The 24,503-nt window shown below is 46.2% G+C and overlaps 1 protein-coding gene across 2 annotated transcripts in view; it reads left to right on the forward strand.

The window, feature by feature from the left end:
* LOC110495101 (glutamate receptor ionotropic, NMDA 2B) overlaps positions 1 to 24,199 on the forward strand; it is a 110,745-nt gene extending 86,546 nt beyond the window's left edge. For both annotated transcript variants that reach the window (XM_036949373.2, XM_090204513.1), the window contains 3 exons: positions 1,379 to 1,566; positions 14,052 to 14,290; positions 16,947 to 24,199. In XM_036949373.2, coding sequence (XP_036805268.2) covers positions 1,379 to 1,566; positions 14,052 to 14,290; positions 16,947 to 19,538 — 3,019 coding nt within the window. In that variant the 3' untranslated portion in view covers positions 19,539 to 24,199. The remainder of the gene's footprint in view (positions 1 to 1,378; positions 1,567 to 14,051; positions 14,291 to 16,946) is intronic.
* The last annotated feature ends 304 nt before the right edge of the window (positions 24,200 to 24,503 follow it).

Genomic DNA, 24,503 nt, shown 5'->3' on the forward strand with positions numbered 1-24,503 from the left:
GAGAGATAGGGATGGAGGGGAGGGGAGGGCCAGGGAGAGGGAGGGATGTAGGGAGAATGGGAGAGAGGGATGGATGGAGGGGAGGGAGGGAGGGAGGGAGGGAGTGTTGGTGGGTGGGAAGCTAGCAGAGCTGCTGCTGTTGCTTGCTGCTGCCTGCCACTGCTCCTTAGCTCAGAATAGCAGCAAGCAACAGCCTGGTGGTGGTTGGTGGAGGCTGAGAGCTGATCTGATGTGATGGTCGCCTCCCTTCTTCCTTTCCAAGAATTAAGAATGCAGAGTGCGGATTAGAACACTAGAGCTTCATATAGCCATCTGTGGGTTTCTCTTCTTTTGGCTTGGTTGGGAGGGAGCTGGTTGAACTGCTAGCTAGCCATTGGGGAGTTGATGAGTTGTGGGTCACCTAAACCTGTCATAGGTCACTTACTTAGTATAAACGTAACATGTAAAGTGTTGGTCCCATGTTTCATGAGCTGAAATAAAAGATCCCAGAGATGTTCCGTACGCACAAAAAGCTTATTTCTCTCAAATTTTGCGCACAAATTTGTTTACATCCCTGTTAGTGAGCATTTCTCCTTTGCCAAGATAATCCATCCCCCTGACAGATGTAGCATATCAAGAAGCTGATTAAACAGCATGATCATTACACAGGTGCACCTTGTGCTGGGCACAATAAAAAGCCACTCTAAAATGTGCAGTTTTGTCACACAACACAATTGCACAGATGTCCCAAGTTTTGAGGGAGTGTGCAATTGGCATGCTGACTGCAGGAATGTCCACCAGAGCTGTTGCCAGATCATTTTAATGTTCATTTCTCTACCATAAGCCGCTTCCAATGACGTTTTAGAGAATTTGGCAGTACATCCAACTGGCCTCACAACCGCAGACCCTGTGTTTGACGCTATGTGGGCGAGCAGTTTACTGATGTCCACGTTGTGAACAGAGTGCCCCATGGTGGCGGTGGGAATATGGTATGGACAATGAACACAGTTGCATTTTATCAATGGCAATTTGAATGCACAGAAATACCGTGACCAGATCCTGAGGCCCATTGTTTTTAAAGATATCTGTGACCAACAGATGTATATCTGTATTCCCAGTCATGTGAAATCCATAGATTAGGGACTAATTAGTTTATTTTAATTGACTGATTTCCTCATAACTTGTTGCATGTTGCGTTTCTATTTTTGTTCAGTATATCTCTCATTACTAGGCCCTGCAGTTTTTTCCAGATCATGTGATCTCACCAGGAAAACTCTGGGAGTTTTACTGGTTCAGTCCTAACCCTGAAAATAACCAATATCTACAATTACTAACACTTTGCCTGACCATTATTGACAACTAACTATCCTCCACTATCTCCCTCCCTACTCCTGCTCAGTAAATTGGATGCCTTCATCTACGATGCTGCTGTGTTGAACTACATGGCCGGGAGGGACGAGGGCTGTAAACTGGTGACCATCGGCAGCGGGAAGGTGTTCGCCACCACCGGTTACGGCATCGCCATCCAGAAGGACTCTGGCTGGAAGAGAGCAGTGGACCTGGCCATCCTCATGCTGTTCGGCGATGGTAAAGCTTCAGCTGACATGCGATCGTAGTCCGGCAGTAGAGTAGAATATTGAATAGTCATTTATTAGTCCATCTGCAGAGACAGAAATTCTTCATCTGCTCCCTCCTCCCCTCCCACTTCCCAAGACAACACACAAACACACAACACACACATTTTGGGTAGGAGCACAGCTTCAGCCGACCACAGAACAGCACCCCTGCAGCTACACATTTAGCGGCAAGTGCCTTGCTCAAGGGCACAACGGCAGGAGAGGGTACATGGGATCTGAAACCAGCTTCCTTCTGGTTGGTAGTTCATCTCCCACTTGCATTGTCGAATCCCAGGATTGGAACACAGGATGCTGGATACCACAGTCTTAATTACACTGCTGAGTTCCATTGGCCTAGATGTATTATATATAGTACTCCTCAATGTGTCCTATCTAGAGTCCACAGTATGTATAGTAGAAACACTGAGTGGTCTTGACAAGATACTTGGATGATCACCTCACCGCCTTCAGAGAAACGTTCTATACACTTGAGTGTACAAAACATTAGGAACACCTGCTCTTTCCATGACAGACTGACCCGGTGAATCCAGGTGAAAGCTAAGATCTCTTATTGATGTCACTTGTTGAATCCACTTCAAGCAGGGACAGGGACAGGTTAAAGAAGGATTTTTAAGCCTTAAGACAATTGAGACATATATTGTGTATGTGTGCCATTCAGAGGGTGAATGGGCAAGACACCGGTTTGAGTGTGTCAAGAACTGCAACACTGCTGGGTTTTTCATGCTCAACAGTTTCCTTTGTGTATCAAGAATGGTACACCACCCAAATGACATCCAGCCAACTTGGCACAAGTGGAAAGCATTGGAGTCAACATGGCCCAGCATCGCTGTGGACTAATTGAGGCTGTTCTGTGCGCAAAAGGGACTCAATATTAGTAAGGTGTTCTTAATGTTTAGTGCACTCAGTGTTTATAAATTGACATGGTCAGTACACACACGCACGCACGCACACACACACACACACACACACACACACACACACACACACACACACACACACACACACACACACACACACACACACACACACACAACAATGGCTCGAATGTACTTGACATTTTCTATCATAGCATGTCCCAGTTTTTATAATGAATGGGAGGTCATTACAGTGTGAGAGGGATATGGTCCAGATTGTTTCAGACCGTTGAAAGTCTCTTGATACAAGAGGCTAGGGATTTGGATTCACCACTGAAAGTGAGCTTCACATACAGTAGCATATATCTCTACAGTATATACCAGACCTGGGTTTAAGTACTCATTTTGAATACTTTACCTGTGCTTGACTGGCGTAATGGACCAATAGAATATCCTCAAAACTCTAAACCCCACCTAGGAAGGAACTCTAGGCTGGCTAGAGAAAACGCTCAAAGTAATTGAAAGATTTCAAGTAGAGTTTGAACCCAGGTCTGCGATCTACTGCCAAATGTATGTGATCAGTCGTTAATTTCATTCAAACGTTAACGCGCCGTTAAAACACACTTTATATAAACTAGTAAAGAGCTCACCCTCACTGAGTGTCTGCTAAGGTGTCATCCCCTGTTATAATCCATACAACATGGTTATCTATGTTTGTCTCGTGTGTGTATCGTGTGTGTGTAAGTGTGTGTGTCTGTCATGAGGTGTGTGTGTGGTTGTATGTGTGCTTGTGTCATGTGTGTACATCATGTGATGACAGGGGGGCCAAGAATAGTGTCCTAGTTCTAAGTGGCAGCCTCTGGTGCATCTGGAGTGTATTCAGATAACATCAAGGGTGGGCATGCTTACATCTGGTGAGGTGAAGGTCTGTTGGGGGTGGAGGTCTGCTGGGGGTGGGGGTCTGGTGGGGTGGAAGTCTGGTGGGTGTGGAGGTCTGGTGGGGTAGTCTGGTGGGGTGGAGGTCTGGTGGGGGTGGAGGTCTGGTGGGGTGGTCTGGTGGGGTGGAGGTCTGGTGGGGGTGGAGGTCTGGTGGGATGGTCTGGTGGGGGTGGAGGTCTGTTGGGGTGAAGGTCTGGTGGGGGTGGAGGTCTGGTGGGGTGGTCTGGTGGGGTGGAGGTCTGGTGGGGGTGGAGGTCTGGTGGGGGTGGAGGTCTGTTGGGGTGAAGGTCTGGTGGGGTGGAGGTCTGGTGGGGTTGAAGGTCTGGTGGGGTGGAGGTCTGGTGGGGGTGAAGGTCTGGTGGGGTGGTCTGGTGGGGGTGGAGGTCTGGTGGGGTGGTCTGGTGGGGTGGAGGTCTGGTGGGATGGTCTGGTGGGGGTGGAGGTCTGGTGGGGGTGGAGGTCTGGTGGGGTGGTCTGGTGGGGGTGGAGGTCTGTTGGGGTGAAGATCTGGTGGGGGTGAAGGTCTGGTGGGGTGGAAGTCTGGTGGGGGTGGAGGTCTGGTGGGGTGGTCTGGTGGGGGTGGAGGTCTGTTGGGATGACGGTCTGGTGGGGGTGAAGGTCTGGTGGGGTGGAGGTCTGGTGGGGGTGAAGGTCTGGTGGGGTGGAGGTCTGGTGGGGGTGAAGGCCTTGTGGGGTGGAGGTCTGGTGGGGGTGAAGGTCTGGTGGGGTGGTCTGGTGGGGGTGGAGGTCTGGTGGGGTGGTCTGGTGGGGTGGAGGTCTGGTGGGGGTGGAGGTCTGGTGGGGTGGTCTGGTGGGGTGGTCTGGTTGGGGTGGTCTGGTGGGGGTGGAGGTCTGTTGGGGTGGTCTGGTGTGGGTGGAGGTCTGGTGGGGTGGTCTGGTGGAGGTCTGTTGGGGTGAAGATCTGGTGGGGTGGTCTGGTGGGGTGGAGGTCTGGTGGGGGTGGAGGTCTGGTGGGGTGGAGGTCTGGTGGGGTGGAGGTCTGTGGGAGTGGAGGTCTGGTGGGGTGGAAGTCTGGTGGGGTGGAGGTCTGGCGGGGTGGAGGTCTGGTGGGGTGGTCTGGTGGGGGTGGAGGTCTGGTGGGGTGGTCTGGTGGGGTGGAGGTCTGTTGGGGTGACGGTCTGGTGGGGGTGAAGGTCTGGTGGGGTGGAGGTCTGGTGGGGGTGGAGGTCTGGTGGGGTGGAGGTCTGGTGGGGGTGGAGGTCTGGTGGGGGTGGAGGTCTGGTGGGGTGGAGATCTGGTGGGGTGGAGGTCTGGTTGGGGTCTGGTGGGGTGGAGGTCTGTTGGGGTGGGGTGGAGGTCTGGTGGGGGTATACACTAGGACATACATATGTAGGATCTTAATTAGACCAGTACTGTTGTGGTTAAAATAATCCTGCATAAACAGGATTTTAACGTTTAGTCCATAAAGTTGCTTGATCGGTGGTTAGGTTATTAGCTGGACAAAAGTAGGCTACATACAATACTGTTAATATAACCCTGTGTTAGTGCAGGTTTTCAGTGAATTTATGTAAATCAATAAGCTCATTCGCATTTCCTGCAGCACTGGAAAATTCTCAGCAACATAAGAGTGATCAAATTAAGATCCTACATCTGTACATGGAACACATACTTAGAAGTGAATAGCTTTGATTGAGTAGGACACTTGTAGGACTTCTCCATTGATTCTATTCTACAGGGCCAACGAAAACAAGAACTGCTCAAGTCTTGTGAAAATATATTTCAACCGGGTCTTGTGCAGGGGTAGGTAGAGGAGTATTGAGGTCAAACCAAAGACTGCATGTCCTACATCTGAGGAGCGCAAAGTCATCTTGACACAACCTGCTGAGCTTTCTTCACGTCCTTCCTGTGGCATGCTTATCAGGAAGTCTTAACAACCAGGCAGGCAAAATCTGCTACTGTCCAGGCAGTGAGTGAGTTAGCACACTGTTAGTTACACAAGCACTAGGGGAGTGGGAAATCCCCTTTGGTGAGATACAGACTGGTGGCTCACATCAAACAAATCTCACCGGACATGTCCTCCCCAATCTCCCTCCTCTCCCCCTCAGCACCAATTCCAGGGCACGGAGGGGGGGCTATGGGGACATATTTTCGGGTGGGACCGGCGATCACATGACTGTGTGTGTACTTCCTACCAGACCCCAAGGACTAGCAGAAGTCCCACGAGGCTGTTGTTTCCCACATCAAGACCAGATAACGAGCGACTTGCATAGTCAATGACTAATGAAGATAATCTGTGACGGGGGATGTGTTGGGGGGACATAACACAACATGACATGTGTTGCACACACCAGGACCCTTGTGAGAATGCTGCATGTGAGAATGCTGTTCATAGACTTCTGTAACTGTACAAGCCTTGGTTTCATGCATGTTAACATCATACATTTGTTTTACTCACTGCTTTAGCACACTCCACCAACCCTAATGTCCTTGCAGTGTCTGAATCCTGGCTTAGGAAGACCACCAAAAATTCAGACATTTCCATCCCCAACTACAACATTTTCTGTCAAGATAGAACTGCCAAAGGGGGAGGAGTTGCAATCTACTGCAGAGGTAGCCTGCAAAGTTCTGTCATACTTTCCAGGTCTATACCCAAACAGTCCGAGCTTCTAATTTTAAAAATGAATCTCTTCAGAAATAAGTTTCTCACTGTTGCCGCCTGCTATAAACCCCCCTCAGCTCCCAGCTGTACCCTGGACACCATAGGTGAATTGATTGCCCCTCATCTATCTTCAGAGTTTGTTCTGTTAGGTGGCCTAAACTGGGATATGCTTAACACCCTGGCAGTCGTAAACTAGATGCCCTCAATCTCACACAAATTATCAAGGAACCCACCAGGTACAACCCTAAATCCGTAAACATGGGCACCCTCATACATGTTATCCTGACCAACTTGCCCTCCAAATACACCTCTGCTGTTTTCAATCAGGATCTCAGCGATCACTACCTCATTGCCTGCATCCGCTATAGGTCCACGGTCAATTGACCACCCCTCATCACTGTCAAACTCTCCCTAAAACACTTCTGCAAGCAGGCCTTTCTAATCGTCCTGGCCCGGGTATCCTGGAAGGATATTGACCTCATCCCGTCAGTAGAGGATGCCTGGTCATTCTTTGAAAGTAATTGCCTCACCATCTTAAATAAGCATGCCCCTTTCAAAAAATGTAGAACTAAGAACAGATATAGCCCTTGGTTCACTCCAGGCCTGACTGCCCTCGACCAGCACAAAAACATCCTGTGGAGGACTGCACTAGCATCGAAGAGTCCCCGTGATATGCAACTTTTCAGGGAAGGCAGGAACCAATACACACAGTCAGTTAGGAAAGCAAAGGCTAGCTTTTTCAAGCAGAAATTTGCATCCTGTAGCTCTAACTCCAAAAAGTTTTGGGACACTGTAAAGTCCATGGAAAATAAGAGCACCTCCTCCCAGCTGCCCACTGCACTGAGGCTAGGAAACACTGTCACCACCGATAAATCCACGATAATCGAGAATTTCAACAAGCATTTCTCTACGGCTGGACATGCTTTCCTCCTGGCTACCGAAACCCCGGCCAACAGCTCCGCAGCCCCCGAAGCTACTTGCCCAAGCCTCCCCAGCTTCTCCTTCACCCAAATCCAAATAGCAGATGTTCTGAAAGAACTGAAAAACCTGGACCTGTTCAAATCAGTTGGGCTAGACAATCTGGACCCTCTCTTTCTAAAATTATCCGCTGCCATTGTTGCAACCCCTATTACCAGTCTGTTCAACCTCTCTTTCATATTGTCCAAGATTCCTAAAGATTGGAAAGCTGCCTCTTCAAAGGGGGTAACACTCTAGAACCAAACTGTTACAGACCTATATCCATACTGCCCTAACTTTCTAAAGTCTTCGAAAGCCAAGTGATTTGCAAACAGATCACTGACCATTTCGAATTCCACCTCTCTCCACTGTGCAATCCGGTTTCCAAGCTGGTCACGGGTGCACCTCAGCCATGCTCAAGGTACTAAACGATATCATAACTGCCATCGATAAAAGACAGTACTGTGCAGCCGTCTTCATCGACCTGGCAAGGCTTTCGACTCAGTCAACTAACTTTAAGCACCAGCTATCTGAGCAGCTTACCGATCGCTGCAGCTGTACACAGCCCATCTGTAAATAGCCCATCCAACTACCTACCTCATCCCCATATTGTTTTTATTTACTTTTTTGTTCTTTTGCACACCAGTATTTCTACTTGCACATCATCATCTGCACATCTATCACTCCAGTGTTAATTTGTTAAATTGTAATTACTTCGCTACTATGGCCTATTTATTACCTTACCTCCTTACCTCATTTGCACACACTCTATATAGACTTTTTCTGTTGTTCTATTGACTGTATGTTTGTTTATTCCATGTGTAACTCTGTGTTGTTGTTTGTGTCGCACTGCTTTGCTTTATCTTGGCCAAGTCGCTGTTGTAAATGAGAACTTGTTCTCAACTGGCCTACCTGGTTAAATAAAGGTGTTCTCAACTAGCCTACCTGGTTAAATAAAGGTGTTCTCAACTGGCCTACCTGGTTAAATGAAGGTGTTCTCAACTGGCCTACCTGGTTAAATGAAGGTGTTCTCAACTGGCCTACCTGGTTAAATAAAGGTGAAATAAAAAAGTAAATGATAATTGACTACAGCTCAGTGTTCAACACCATAGTGCCCACTAAACTCATCACTAAGCTAAGAACCCTGGGACTAAACACCTCCCTCTGCAACTGGATCCTGGACTTCCTGACATGCCTCCCAGGTGGTAAGGGTACGCAACAACACATCTGCCAGGCTGATCCTCAACATTGGGACCCCTCAGGGGTGCATGCGTTGTCCCTACCTGTACTCCCTGTTCACCCACGACTGCGTGGCCAAGCACGACTCCAACACCATCATTAAGTTTGCTGACGACACCACAGTGGTAGTCCTGATCCCCGACAACGATGATACAGCCTATAGGGAGGAGGTCAGAGACCACAACAACCTCTCCCTCAATGTGAGCAACACAAAGGAGTTGATCGTGGACTATAGGAAAAGGTGGGCCGAACAAGCCCCCGTTAACGTTGAAAGGGCTGAAGTGTCCACATCACCAACAAACTATCATGGTCCAAACACACCAAGACAGTTGTAAAGAGGGAACGACAACACCATTTCCCCCTCAGGAGACTGAAAAGATTTAGCATGGGTCTCCTGGTATGGCAACTGAGAGGCATCTGACCGTAAGGTGCTACAGAGGGTAGTACGTACAGCCCAGTACATCACTGGGACCAAGCTTCCTGACATCCAGGTCCTATATACTAGCCTGTGTCAGAGGAAGGCCCAAAAAATTGTCAAAGACTCCAGTCACGCAAGTCATAAGACTGCTGAACAACTAATCAAATGGCCACCTGGACTATTTGACCCACTTCCCCCCCCCCCCCCCCCCCCCCGCCCCCCTTTGTTTTTACACTGCTGCTCCTCGCTGTTTATTATCTATGCATAGTCACTTTACAAATGACCTCGACTAACCTTTACCCCCGCACATTGACTCGTTATTGTTATGTACATTTATTGTGCTACTTTTTGATTGATTAGATTTTTATTTTTTTACTTTAGTTTATTTAGTAAATATTTTACGAACTCAATTTTTTGTAACTGCATTGTTGGTTAAGGGCTTGTAAGTCTACACCTGTTGTATTCTGTGCATGTGACAAATAACACACACACACACACACACACACACGCACGCACGAACGCACACATGCACACACACAGTCACAATAACAATCAAAGACATCAGAAGCAACTTAGTCAGTGTCTCACAATATTAAATACAGTACACTGCACTGTATCCCTCTTCACTGTTTCCCTCTACTGTATCCCTCGTCACTGTTTCCCTCTCTACTGTATCCCTCTTCACTGCATCCCTCTACTGTATCCCTCTTCACTGTTTCCCTCTCTACTGTATCCCTCATTACTGTATCCCTCTACACTGTATCTCCCTTTACAGTATCCCTCTTCACTGTATCCCTCTCAACGGTATCCCTCTCAACTGTATTCCTCTTCACTGTTTCCCTCTCTACTGTATCCCTCTACTGTATCCCTCTTCACTGCATCCCTCTACTGTATCCCTCTTCACTGTTTCCCTCTCTACTGTATCCCTCATTACTGTATCCCTCTACACTGTATCTCCCTTTACAGTATCCCTCTTCACTGTATCCCTCTCAACTGTATCCCTCTCAACTGTATCCGCTCTTCACTGCATCCCTCTTCACTGTATCCCTCTCAACTGTATCCCTCTTCACTCCATCCCTCTCTACTGTAGCCCTCTTTACTGTTTCCCTCTTCACTGCATCCCTCTATTGTATCCCTCTCCACTGTATCCATATCTACGGTATCTCTCTACTGTATCCATCTCAACTGTATCCCACTTCACTGTATCCCTCTCTACTGTATCCTACTTTACTGTATCCCTCTTCACTCCATCCCTCTCCACTGCATCCCTCTCTACTGTATCCTACTTTACTGTATCCCTCTCCACTGTATCCCTCTTCACTCCATCCCTCTTCACTGAATCCCTCTCCGCTGTATCCCTCTCTACTGTATCCTACCTTACTGTATCCCTCTCCACTGTATCCCTCTCTACTGTATCCTACTTTACTGTATCCCTCTTCACTCCATCCCTCTCCACTGCATCCCTCTCTACTGTATCCTACTTTACTGTATCCCTCTCCACTGTATCCCTCTTCACTCCATCCCTCTTCACTGTATCCCTCTCCGCTGTATCCCTCTCCGCTGTATCCCTCTCCACTGCATCCCTCTACTGTATCTCACTTCACGGTATCCCTCTTCACTTTATCCCTCTCCACTGTATCCCTCTCTACTGTATCCCACTTTACTGTATGCCTCTATACTGTATCCCTCTTTACTGTATCCTACTTTACTGTATGCCTCTATACTGTATCGCTCTCTACTGTATCCTACTTTACTGTATCAAATCAAAATAAAATAAAATGTATTTATATAGCCCTTCGTACATCAGCTGATATCTCAAAGTGCTGTACAGAAACCCAGCCTAAAACCCAAACAGCAAGCAATGCAGGTGTAGAAGCACGGTGGCTAGGAAAAACTCCCTAGAAAGGCCAAAACCTAGGAAGAAACCTAGAGAGGAACCAGGCTATGTGGGGTGGCCAGTCCTCTTCTGGCTGTGCCGGGTGGAGATTATAACAGAACATGGCCAAGATGTTCAAATGTTCATAAATGACCAGCATGGTCGAATAATAATAAGGCAGAACAGTCGAAACTGGAGCAGCAGCACAGCCAGGTGGACTGGGGACAGCAAGGAGTCATCATGTCAGGTAGTCCTGAGGCATGGTCCTAGGGCTCAGGTCCTCCGAGAGAGAGAAAGAAAGAGAGAAAGAGAGAATTAGAGAGAGCACACTTAAATTCACACAGGACACCGAATAGGACAGGAGAAGTACTCCAGATATAACAAACTGACCCTAGCCCCCCGACACATAAACTACTGCAGCATAATTACTGGAGGCTGAGACAGGAGGGGTCAGGAGACACTGTGGCCCCATCCGAGGACACCCCCGGACAGGGCCAAACAGGAAGGATATAACCCCACCCACTTTGCCAAAGCACAGCCCCCACACCACTAGAGGGATATCTTCAACCACCAACTTACCATCCTGAGACAAGGCTGAGTATAGCCCACAAAGATCTCCGCCACGGCACAACCCTCTACACTGTATCCCTCTCTACTGTATCCCCCTTCACTGCATCCCTCTACTGTATCCCTCTCTACTGTATCCTACTTTACTGTATCCCTTCTAACTGTATCCCTCTAGACTGTATCTCTCTCCACTGTATCCATCTTCATTGTATCCCTCTTCCCTTTATCCCCCTGTATCGTATCCCTCGACCCTGTATCCCTCTTCACTGTATCCCTCTCCACTGTATCCCTCTTCACTGCGTCCCTCCACTGTATCCATCTTTATTGTATCCCTCTTCACTGCGTCCCTCTACTGTATCCATCTTTATTGTATCCCTCTTCACTGTATCCCTCTACTGTATCCCTCTTTACTGTATTCATCTTCACTGCATCCCTCTACTGTATCCCTTTTCACTGTATCCCCCTTTATGGTATCCCTCTTCAATGTATCTCTCTGCATTGTATCTCTCTCTACTGTATCCCTCTTCGCTGTATCCTTCTAATATATTCCTTTTCACTGTCTCCCTCTAGACTATATACCTCTTTACTGTATCCCTCAACACTGTATCTCTCTCCACTGCATCCCTCAACACTGTATCTCCCTTCACTGTATCCCTCTTTACTTTATCCCTCTCCATTGTATCCCTCTCTACTGTATCCCTCAACACTGTATCTCTCTTCACTGTATACCTCTTTACTTTATTCCTCCTCTCTGTATCCCTCTCTACTGTATCCATCTCAACTGTATCCCTCTCTACTGTATCCCTCTCTACTGTATCCCCCTTCACTGTTTCCCTCCTCACTGTATCCCTCTCTACTGTATCCCCCTGCACTATATCCCTCTTTACTGTATCCCTCTCTACAGGATCCCCCTGCACTGTATCCCTCTTCACTGTATCCCTCTCTACTGTATCCCCCTTCACTGTATCCCTCTTCACTGTATCCCTCTCTACTGTATCCCCCTGCACTATATCCCTCTTTACTGTATCCCTCTTTACTGTATCCCTCTCTACAGGATCCCCCTGCACTGTATCCCTCTTCACTGTATCCCCCTCTACTGTAACCCTCTTCCCTGTATCCCTCCTCACTGTATCCCCCTGCACTATATCCCTCTTCACTGTATCCCTCTCTACTGTGTCCCCCTGCACTATATCCCTCTTTACTGTATCCCTCTTCACTGTATCCCTCTCTACAGGATCCCCCTTCATTGTATCCCTCTTTACTGTATCCCTCTTCACTGTATCCCTCTCTACAGGATCCCCCTTCATTGTATCCCTCCCCACTGTATCCCTCTTCACTGTATCCCCCTGCACTATATCCCTCTTTACTGTATCCCTCTTCACTGTATCCCTCTCTACAGGATCCCCCTTCACTGTATCCCTCCTCACTGTATTCCTATTTACTGTATCCCTCTCTACTGTATCCCTCTCTACTGTATCCCTCTCTACAGGATCCCCCTTCATTGTATCCCTCCCCACTGTATCCCTCTGCACTGTATCCCTCTCTACAGGACCCCCCTTCATTGTATCCCTCCCCACTGTATCCCTCCCCATTGTATCCCTCCCCACTGTATCCCTCTGCACTGTATCCCTCTCTACAGGACCCCCCTTCATTGTATCCCTCCCCACTGTATCCCTCCCCATTGTATCCCTCCCCACTGTATCCCTCTGCACTGTATCCCTCAGCACTCATGCCTTATACTATTCAAATACCTCACCTTTCCTTTCAGCACCTAGCTATATTCTCTTTCCATCTTCTCCTAACCTAACCCATCCCCACCGTATATCCCCTCTAACCCCTAACCTACAACCATATCATTAACTAACCCCTCCTTATACCCCCTCACCCTAACCTTATTATAAACTAACCCCTCCTTATACCCCCTCACCCTAACCTTATTATAAACTAACCCCTCCTTATACCCCCTCACCCTAACCTTATTATAAACTAACCCCTCCATATACCCCCTCACCCTAACCTTATTATAAACTAACCCCTCCATATACCCCCTCACCCTAACCTTATTATAAACTAACCCCTCCTTATACCCCCTCACCCTAACCTTATTATAAACTAACCCCTCCTTATACCCCCTCACCCTAACCTTATTATAAACTAACCCCTCCATATACCCCCTCACCCTAACCTTATTATTAACTAACCCCTCCTTATACCACCTCACCCTAACCTTATTATAAACTAACCCCTCCATATACCCCCTCACCCTAACCTTATTATAAACTAACCCCTCCTTATACCCCCTCACCCTAACCTTATTATAAACTAACCCCTCCATATACCCCCTCACCCTAACCTTATTATTAACTAACCCCTCCTTATACCACCTCACCCTAACCTTATTATAAACTAACCCCTCCATATACCCCCTCACCCTAACCTTATTATAAACTAACCCCTCCATATACCCCCTCACCCTAACCTTATTATAAACTAACCCCTCCATATACCCCCTCACCCTAACCTTATTATAAACTAACCCCTCCATATACCCCCTCACCCTAACCTTATTATAAACTAACCCCTCCATATACCCCCTCACCCTAACCTTATTATAAACTAACCCCTCCATATACCCCCTCACCCTAACCTTATTATAAACTAACCCCTCCATATACCCCCTCACCCTAACCTTATTATAAACTAACCCCTCCATATACCCCCTCACCCTAACCTTATTATAAACTAACCCCTCCATATACCCCCTCACCCTAGCCTTATCATAAACTAACCCCTCCTTATACCCCTCACCCTAGCCTTATCATAAACTAACCCCTCCTTATACCCCTCACCCTAACCTTATTATAAACTAACCCCTCTATATACCCCCTCTCCCCTAACCTTATCATAACCTAACCCCTCCTGCTAACCCCTCCTAACCCCCTCTATCGCATGCTTGTCCCCCTAGGAGAGATGGAGGAGCTGGAGGCTCTGTGGCTGACGGGGATCTGCCACAACGAGAAGAACGAGGTGATGAGCAGCCAGCTGGACGTGGACAACATGGCAGGTGTCTTCTACATGCTGGGGGCGGCCATGGCTCTGTCGCTCATCACCTTCATTGCCGAGCATGCCTTCTACTGGCAACTGCGCTTCTGCTTCATGGGCTACTGCACCGGCAAGCCAGGCTTTACCTTCTCCATCAGCAGGGTGAGTTATTGGCTGGATTGGAGCACGTCTTTAACCAGACCGGTACTTCCTGGTCAGGTGGCTAACACTCTGTGCTTATGCCACGTTCACATCATGTCGGAAACTTGGGACTTCTGAGTTCAAATTAACCTTAGTTATTTGCGTAGGGCTTAATATTAGTTGATTCTGTTACTTCCCAAGTGAGAAACTTGAGTATAATCTTTCTACAACGAGTAAGCTGACATGACGTGAACGCGGCATAATAAAACCTATACTAATAAGCTAATGATACTTTGTTAACTGTGACGATACCCTTTGAGCAAGGATAACAAAACGAGTATAACTACTGATATTGTGAACGCTAATCGAATTCAGGCTAATCCGTGCTAACGGTGCTAGCAAAACTAACATAACAATCATCGCCAATGGGCCTTTTGAAAGCCCTTTTAATATATAACACTAACGCTAAGGCTCTTGCAGTTAGTTACATGCCCACTGATTCCAGTTGTATAGAAAGGCAAAAACAAAACTTTATCCCGGTGTTGTTGCGTCTTTAAATGGGGACTGCTCTGAAGGCTGTTTATGCGGGTCATTTACCATGGCAGTTGTCATGGCAGTTATTATTGTATGTCAGAGAGCTTGTTTACGCATGAAAAACAATTGCTTGAGGAACAATTACATTTGCATAATGTTACCTTTTAAGAGAGGGGGGAATGTTTTTGTTGTTGCACGCTCATTGAACTCAATTATCATTCATTTCAGAAACAGTCGCAAATGTTTACCTGCCTGAACTTCTTACGAAAGGTTTTTCTTATATCCTCTTGAGCATTTTGAAAAAGCAGTTTTCTCTACTGTATCCTTCCTCTTTTGGGAGCTCGACAATAGTTACACTGTAATACAGCAATAATGGTTTTATTCAAAGTACATAAAATAGTTTACGTGTAGGGAGAGCTTCGATAGAATACAAATTCAGTATTTATTGGTTCAAGCGTACAGGTGTTGATGTTATTTGGCAGTTGCGTTACAGCGTTCATTTTCACCCTCTACACTATTACAGACTACCCCTCGTCTAATTATTGTCGCCTGCAAGAGATATTAGTCTATTACAGATTTCTATGCTTGGTTTAGTGCTCCAGTTGTGGAGGGACAGAGGAAGTATCACGCTCAACCAATCTGCACACATACAGACATACAGACAGACAGACAGACAGACAGACAGACAGAGAGAGAGAGAGAGAGAGAGAGAGAGAGAGAGAGATAGGGGTGATGAGAGAGAGCGAGAGAGATAGGGGTGATGAGAGAGAGAGAGAGAGAGAGAGAGAGAGAGAGATAGGGGTGATGAGAGAGAGAGAGAAAGAGAGAGAGAGAGAGAGAGAGAGAGAGAGAGAGAGAGAGAGAGATAGGGGTGATGAGAGAGAGCGAGAGAGATAGGGGTGATGAGAGAGAGAGAGAGAGAGAGAGAGAGAGAGAGAGATAGGGGTGATGAGAGAGAGAGAGAAAGAGAGAGAGAGAGAGAGAGAGAGAGAGAGAGAGAGAAGGGGACAGAAAGAAAGAGAGGGCATATGATGAGAGGGACAGATAACCTACGACGCGAGGAAAAGGAAACCTGTCCGTGAAAAAAGAATGATAAAAAAACATTAAAGGGGAACAGAAGGAACAGAGGAGCACAAAAGGAAAGATGTGCCAGTAACCTCTGTCCTATCACCTTTACAGAGGGATTGTGTGGACATGCGTAGACAGATAAAGAAAGTCCCGTTGGAGGAGAAGCTTCACCATGGCGACCAGGAGGCAATGGAGATAAAATAAGACAAAAAAAGCCACAAAGAAAGAGTAGAAGAATGAATTCAGGGGGCCAGGGGAGAGGAGTGACTTTGACATGACGCCCCTGATGAACAGTGACACACGTTTCACTGGCAGGCAATGATATTTAGTTTTTTAAAATCTGGAATGGCATGAGAAACGCCAACCCCCAGCGCTGATCCTAACATACATGCCTTGATTTGTTGGCAGGTGTCACCTCTTAGAATTACTGTCCTCACAATGCCAAAATCACAACCAGATAATGACGTAACATTTCAACAAAACCACACCTGCCTTTCATTTTGCAGAATATTAAAAAAAAAAAAAAAAAATATTGCATGATTCATTTTCTTTCAGTGTCTTTACGAGAGGGGGGTTGGATTGCCCCAGGAAAAGTGCTGTCAGCTGAATTTAAAGTAATCAACTTATTGATTGGTTTGTCAAAACTAGATGCTAACGGCGCTCCTGTCATTATCAATCAAGTCTCTGATCTGCCCTCCAACACTGGGTCTGAGTGAGAGGAAGAGAGGAGAGGCTCTGAGCCTCTGCAGGGGCCAAAGCTCTGTGTGCTCCCCAGGGAGAACGTATTGATCAACTCACCACTATTACTGTTTAATAGTGTGTAAACAAGGTGGCCAGATGAAACACTGCAGTGCATTAACCTCTCTCTCTTTGTCTCTCATCTCTTTTCACCTTTCAACCTCCCGTCCGCTTTCTAATGCTCGTCCACCAATCTACCCTATTTATGTTTTTGTCAATCTGTCTTTGTGTTGGTTTCTTTCACTTGCTCCACCTCTCCCCATGTTTTTCTCTCTCTCCCTATCCTCCTGTTTCTCTACCATTCTCTATCCCCCCTATTCATCTGTTCCTCCAACAGGGCATCTGGAGTTGTATCCACGGGGTCCAGATCGAGGAGAACAAGTCGGCCATGGACTCTCCATCGGCCACCATGAACATGAACATGAACAACACCCACTCCAACATCCTTCGACTGCTCCGCACAGCCAAGGACATGACCGCCATCCCGGGGGTCAACGGCTCGCCGCACACGCACGGCGCCCTGGACTACGGTGGCCACCACCGTGGCGAGTCGCCCAGCATCTACGACGTCTCCGAGCACCGGCGCAGTTTGCAAGAGCGCAAGGCCCTGCCGCCGCCCTACCTGCCTGAGGACAACATGTTCAGCGACTACATCAGCGAGGTGGAGAGGACTTTTGGCAACTTGCCCCTGAAGGACAACAACCTGTACCAGGACCATTACCTGCACCACCACTCAGGTCCGGGACCTGGGCTGGCTCTGGGTATGTCCGGCCCCCCGCCTAACAGGCCGAGTAGCGTAGGCAGTACCAGTTCATTGGAGGGAGGGATGTTTGATTGTGACAGTTTAGGGGGAGGGGTAGCTCCCATATTCACCACACAGCCCCGCGTTGCCTCCCTGACTCACAGGAACACCAATAAGTTTGACCTGATCGCCGGCCACGCCTCGGCCTCAGGCTCCGGTCAGCAGGGGGGTCAGTTCAAGTCGAACGACCTCTACGGGAGGTTCTCCTTCAAAGGCGGGGCGTCCAGTTCTGGGTTTATCGACAGGGGTGGTCACGACAGGTACTGCATGGGTGGAGGAGGAGGGGGTGGCGGGGGCTCGGGGGGCGATGATGTGTCGGATATCTCCTCACACACCATCACCTATGGCAATCTGGAGGGCAACGCCAAGAGGCGTAAACAGTACAGGGACAGCTTGAAAAAGAGGCCCGCCTCAGCCAAATCCAGACGGGAGCAGGACGAGATTGATTACCGGAGGCGAGCCCACCATCACACCGTCCACCACCACTTCTCCCGCGGGCCCCTGGGACACCGCTCGGCCTCCCCACCCCTGGTCCCCTCTGAGCGGAAGAGAGGAGGTGGAGGAGGAGGGGGTAACTCTTCACCTTACTTATTCCGCGACAAAGAAAATCTGAGGGAGTTCTATGCGGAGCAGGTCCTTTCCAAGCAGGGCTCTGCCAAGTGGGAGCATGTGGATGTGTCCGACGGGCCTTGTCCGATGGGCGGTAGGGGAGGAGGAGTCGCTGGCGGTAGTAGTGGTAGTGGCATTTGTAAGAGCCTAGTGCCTGTGGAGGATTTCCTGAAAGGTAACAAACCCAAGAAGTCAGAGGGTAAAAGTGACGTAGTCGGAGGAATGGGCTTGGGGTCGTCAGGGCAACAGGCCCACACGTGTTGGGAGAAGAACATGTCTGAAGTGGGGGGTGGAGGCATAGCAGGGGGTGACTGGGAGTGTCGGAATCACAGTGGTGGTGGTGGCGGGGGAGGAGGAGGGAAGTCCATTTCTCACCATGGGGGAGGGGGCACCTGTATGCATGGGAGCGCTAGTGGCGGAGGGGGAGGAGGGGGTGGGGGCGCTAGTGGCGGAGGGGGAAATAGTCGTCCAAGCTCTGCTTCTTGCAAACGGTGCGAGTCGTGTAAGAAACCAGGCAACCTGTATGACATCAGTGAAGATAACCTCATATTTAGCCAGATGGGGGGTGGAGGGGGGAAGAGTGGTGACGCGGGGGGTGCTGGCCAATCACAAAGTCATGCACAGCGCAGGAAGCTAGGGCCAGGTGGGCGGGTGTTACGGAGACAACACTCCTACGACACGTTTGTGGATTTGCAGAAGGGTGGGGGTGGCGGACGCATGGGCGGGGGTGGAGGAGGAGGTGGAGGAGGAGGGGGAGGGGGGCAGCTCCTCCCACCCAGAAGCGTGAGCTTGAAAGACAAAGACCGCTACATGGAGGGAGTTAGCCCGTACGCCCAAATGTTTGCCCAGTACGCGGAGAGGGACAGAGATAGTCCCTCCTTTTTCAGCCGGGGTGGTAGTGAGCGGGAGAGGGCGAAAGGAGGCTCCTCCTTCAGCTTGTTCCGAGGCGACCGAGGCGAAGGTGGGTTGCACCGTCGGTCGGTGGGGGAGAAAGACATGAGGGACAGGGATAGAAGAATGATGGGAGGTGGAGGTGGTGGGGGCGGTAGTGGCAAATGGGCCGGGACTTACTCCTTGTCTAAATCTCTCTACCCAGATAAGGTGACCCAGAACCCCTTCATCCCAACCTTCGGCGACGACCAGTGTCTATTACATGGCGGCAAACCGTACTACGTCAAAATGTCTCCACAGCAACAGCAACAACCGCCACAGCATCTCCTCAACAACAGCCGCGGGGACTTCCGAGGCTCCATGGGGGTGCCTTCATATTTTCCGGCGTCGGCCACGACGGGGGTCATGTCCAACGTGACCCCCAGGTTCCCCAATGATCTGTGTCTCGGGGGAGGGTTCGGGGGGCCCATGGGGAACCACCATGGCCCCAGACTGGGAGGCAACAAGCTACTGCCGGTCAGGGACGGGGGGTTAGGGTTGGTGGGGCAGGGCGGCCAGACACCTTTCAATGGCTCGAGCAACGGCCACGTTTACGAGAAGCTCTCCAGCATCGAGTCTGACGTCTGAAAGAAAGAGATGGAGCTAGAGAACAGGATAATTGCTTCTCCGTCTGAGGAGAACGAATAGACGCTACATTGCGTACATCGTTCTCATATTTCTAACTGAGGAAGGTTAGTTGGACAATGGACACTGCGGACAGAGTGAAGGAGAGTGAAGGAACTGTCAAGGGTAACAGAAAGCGACACGACTTCTAATGAGGAAATGAGCGGATTCTGCTGCTTGACTCTGAGACTGTGAGGGAGGAGGAGAGAAACCTCTCCTCCGTTTCTCCTCTCCTTCTTCACTCCCTCTTTTATCTTTCCCTCTCTTCCGCTCGCCTGCTGTTCCTTACACCAAAACTAACGTTTTGCTTAGCTATCAGAAATACAATCAGATGAATGAAAAATCAAATACTTTTCTTGAAGTAACAGGGTAAACTAACAATAATTGTATTGATAATGTTGTTAATGATATTATTGAATATAATTATATTGTTTAACATTTGGGCTCGTTTTCTTTTTTTTTTTTAATAGTTCATGTTGTTATATATTTGTATTGTTGTTAATTATTTGCTAGGCCACCATATTACAGGAGACTAATAGACTATTTGTTAGGAAGAAATGTTACTCAAGTACCAACACTTAGTAGGTAATTCAGATTTCTTCTTAATTCTTGATTATCCATATTTTCTGTTCTTGGAGTGTGCTGTGAAAAAGTATACTGTATGTGAAAGGCATGATTTGCTGAGTACATTTTCCATATACTTGACATCTTATAGTGAAGGAGAAAGTACTTATGTGGCATCATACTGGTTTGCCGTTTAGATTTCTTGTTTTGCCTGGCAGTACGTCGGGAGTAGTGGTGATCTCAGATACCGAGCGGGATGTGCCTTACTGAATCCACTACGATCATCAAGATATGAAGACTCCTCCTCCTATCGGTAGAAAGGGTGTTCATTCTGTAGACAATTCAGTTATTAACTAGTAATTCATAAAGTGGTTATCGTGTTCGCTGAGAAGCCGCTTAGTTGAGATTTTGCTTTCAACGAGATCCACCCACCTGAAAGGAGAGATAGTTGCATCATGGAAGATTTTGTTTTCTGCTCGTTTCACTCGGGTGCTAGTCAAGAGGCTCTTATCTCACCCTTTAGCTTTCCATAAATCATTAGATTTCATATTTTAAATACCAACATATCACAAGGCCCCCTTATATACCCAAAATGTAAACTATAACTTACACTTATTATAATTTTCATATTGTTTTTTTTTTATTTACTTTTAACTTGGCATAGATGCAGTATTTGCTAAATATTTGTAATTCCCCTTGAATGCCTATATGTTGCTGGGAAGTGATTGAATGGAGTTGGTTTCAATTGGACTTGACAGTTGTCTACTTTTAAGATCTGGTCTTGATGGAATGTTGGACCATGGTCTGGGAATGGAGAGACGGACAGCAGGACGTGTTAGTTCATTTCATTTTGTATCATGGCAGTAAGCTGTTGCTGCTATATTATCGAGACACATTTCTTAGAAGGGGGGTGGGTGGGGAGTGGTGTGCTGTGAACACAGGGAGGAAAGAAAGTTTCAGTTGGTTTATTCATTTACTTTCACCCAATCACTGTACTGCTACTGTACTGTATACAGTATGTCACTCCTTAATTCACGTCAAGGACTTGATCAAACCACTAAGCATGTTTGACTTACTTAGAATGTGTTAGAATTTCTGAGATAACTCAGATATCACTAAAGGTGGTCACTTGATATGGGGATTGGGGAGAATAATCGCTATTTCACTATTTGTTAGCTTTTTTTCTTTCCTTGTGAATACCAAAACAAATCAATTGCTTTATGCAGGACACACAAGACAGCCTGGATGTAACATTCAGTAAATCTCAGTAAACTTTCAACGTTTTTCCGAAGATGATTATGGAATGTTTTGGCAACTTCCATCGATGGCTTGATACATAAGAAGGATAAAAGGACAATAACGTTTGTAAAGCTTGAGTACTTGACCAGGGCATGATTACCATTAGCCTAGTATTAGCAAGAATTCTTCATCTCTGCGTTTAAAATAAAACCTTATTTGAATAATTCTGTATATTTCAACCAGAACAACCACTTTTCATCTATCAGGGCAAATCTCTTATGAATTTACAAATGTGATTGAAGGCACTGGACAGTATTTTCCTTTTGGAAAATAGTCCTCACAACTGTCCTGGAAGGTACTTGGTGGAAGGTAGAGAAAAGCTAACCGATGCCATGATTAAAATGGGGGAAAAAAACGTTGAATCTCCACATAGTGTGGAAAGTACCATTTTCCCCCTATTCTATAAGCATTGTCCAGTCCAGTGGTTTGTTAATCATGCCTTTGCCAATGTCTCTGGGTCGCTTCCATCAATGACAACCTCATGTCCATGGAAGATGACCTCAAAGCCACAACGTATCACAGACAGATATCCAGGTCCACGCTGTATTTGTGTTCACCTCCATGTAATTGTTGTAATATACAATTTAGGACCCCCCCATATCTTCATTTTATTTATTCTATTTATTAATTACTTTAAGTTATAGCTGTCTAAAATATTACGTTGCTAAGTGATTTGTCATTTTGCCAAACCAAATTGTACGATCTAAGCACAATCAGTGTTATTGATTAGTTGATCAATACTTGTACATCCCCATTGACACTTGGAAAGATTTTTCCTTCTTTCATGACTGACAAGTCAGTGTGTATGATATTGAGTCAGTGTATAAGGACATGTGTTCGTAAGGACATGCATGCATCAGTGGAATTGTTTTATTTTCCCTTTTTTACTTAGACTCTATTTTATCCCAAAAGTGGGTGTTTGGGAATGATATCTGGACTTTTTAATCAATTGAATTGATTCTGATCTTTGTTGGTGTGTGTTTGTCTCTGTAAAAAGACAAATAGAATGTTGCTCTCAAAATTGTTGTAATTTTAAAATATTTCAAATTCAGTCAACAGAATTGTCAATGGGAATAATTACTACGACATAAATAGATTCAACAGATTTATTATGGAACCAGAAGAAGTGTAATAAGAGAGGTTCAGGCTTCTCTGCTCCTCTTGATGTTTGGTTGTAAATGCCTGTGAATGAGGTGAAGGTATTGGTATCATTAAATGCCTGTGAATGAGGTGAAGGTATTGGTATTATTAAATGCCTGTGAATGAGGTGAAGGTATTGGTATTATTAAATGCCTGTGAACGAGGTGAAGGTATTGGTATTATTAAATGCCTGTGAATGAGGTGAAGGTATTGGTATCATTAAATGCCTGTGAATGAGGTGAAGGTATTGGTATTATTAAATGCCTGTGAATGAGGTGACGGTATTGGTATCATTAAATGCCTGTGAATGAGGTGAAGGTATTGGTATTATTAAATGCCTGTGAATGAGGTGAAGGTATTGGTATTATTAAATGCCTGTGAACGAGGTGAAGGTCTTGGTATTATTAAATGCCTGTGAATGAGGTGAAGGTATTGGTATCATTAAATGCCTGTGAATGAGGTGAAGGTATTGGTATTATTAAATGCCTGTGAATGAGGTGAAGGTATTGGTATTATTAAATGCCTGTGAATGAGGTGAAGGTATTGGTATTATTAAATGCCTGTGAAGGTATTGGTATTATTAAATGCCTGTGAATGAGGTGAAGGTATTGGTATTATTAAATGCCTGTGTATTGGTATAACGTTTTTATGAAGTGATGAACCAGCTTTGATTTTCAATGTATTTGCTTGTTTTTTCCCTACAACCTCTCTTTCTTCAGTAAGTTGCTTTATCTCTCTCTCTCTCTCTCTCTCTCTCTCTCTCTCTCTCTCTCTTTCTTTCTTTCTTTCTTTCTTTCTTTCATTCTTTCATTCTTTCATTCTTTCTTTCTTTCTGTTGTTGTATGTGCCTCAGTACATGCGCTTGATTACCTCTGTGTGTGTGCGTGCGTGTGCGTGTGTGTGTGTGTGTGTGTGGAAAAGAAAGCGCGAAAGAGAGAACTGTTGACTGATGTTCTGCATTGTAGTGCTGTATGTAAATAACTTACCTCCCTCTAGCAGACTTTTAATAAAAGTGTACAAAATGGCTGAAAGTACGAACCTTTTGGGTGACATCTTTGATTTGAAGGTTCCCTGCTAAAATTGTTTTATAAAAAATTAAAGGCCATTAATGTGCAAGCTTGTAATTTGTTGAAAGAGTGCACACCTAAAGTAGTAGAGACTATTTTTACAGCAAGTTGATGAATTTCCTTTCACTTTAATTTGGTAAAAGACCGGCATACACACTTGTTTTTGTTACACAACTAATGGTAATGACATTAGTGGCTATTACATAAGCACAACATCATGACTCTCTACTACATTTTTACAAGTTATAATTTGTCTTCTTTGGCAACCCTTTAATTTACGTGTTTCCAAGTAGAAAATTATAACACAATCATTTCTAGAACTGTACAGATTGTGAAAATGTATATATGACTAAACATTTCAGTCACTCTTTAATTTTTGTATGGGAAGAAATGACATGTGTTAAAGAATAATAAAAATTGTGATTAAATATTTAATAAAATTTAAAATGAGGATAATTAAACACAGTCGATGTGAAAATAAGTGCTAAGAAATATTCTTCTTTTGTCTCTTTGTACAAAACAAAGTGTTGAGTATTAATAAAAATAAACATGAAATCATGTCATTTGTGAAATTCCTACGTTTTCTTATTTTTCCCCTCTAAACAGATTTCAACATTCATTCATGGTCTCTCATTTGTCTGCGATTCATGATAATGTATATGTTTTTGTATATATTGGAATTATCTGGCTCGAAGGACCATTCAGCAGTTAAAACAATAGAAAAGTGTCCTCCCCACCCCTGTTTAGTTTGTTTTATTTTTTATAATGGGGCTGGAGAATTGTAACCACTTGCAACTTCCTAGACAGAGCTATGGATGGATGCAAGGACTTACCAGCCATGATATCAATATTATAGTTG

Source organism: Oncorhynchus mykiss, chromosome 17 (genome assembly GCF_057628025.1).
Source record: "Oncorhynchus mykiss isolate SJ-2025 chromosome 17, ASM5762802v1, whole genome shotgun sequence".
In the NCBI taxonomy this organism is placed as follows: Eukaryota; Metazoa; Chordata; class Actinopteri; order Salmoniformes; family Salmonidae; genus Oncorhynchus; species Oncorhynchus mykiss.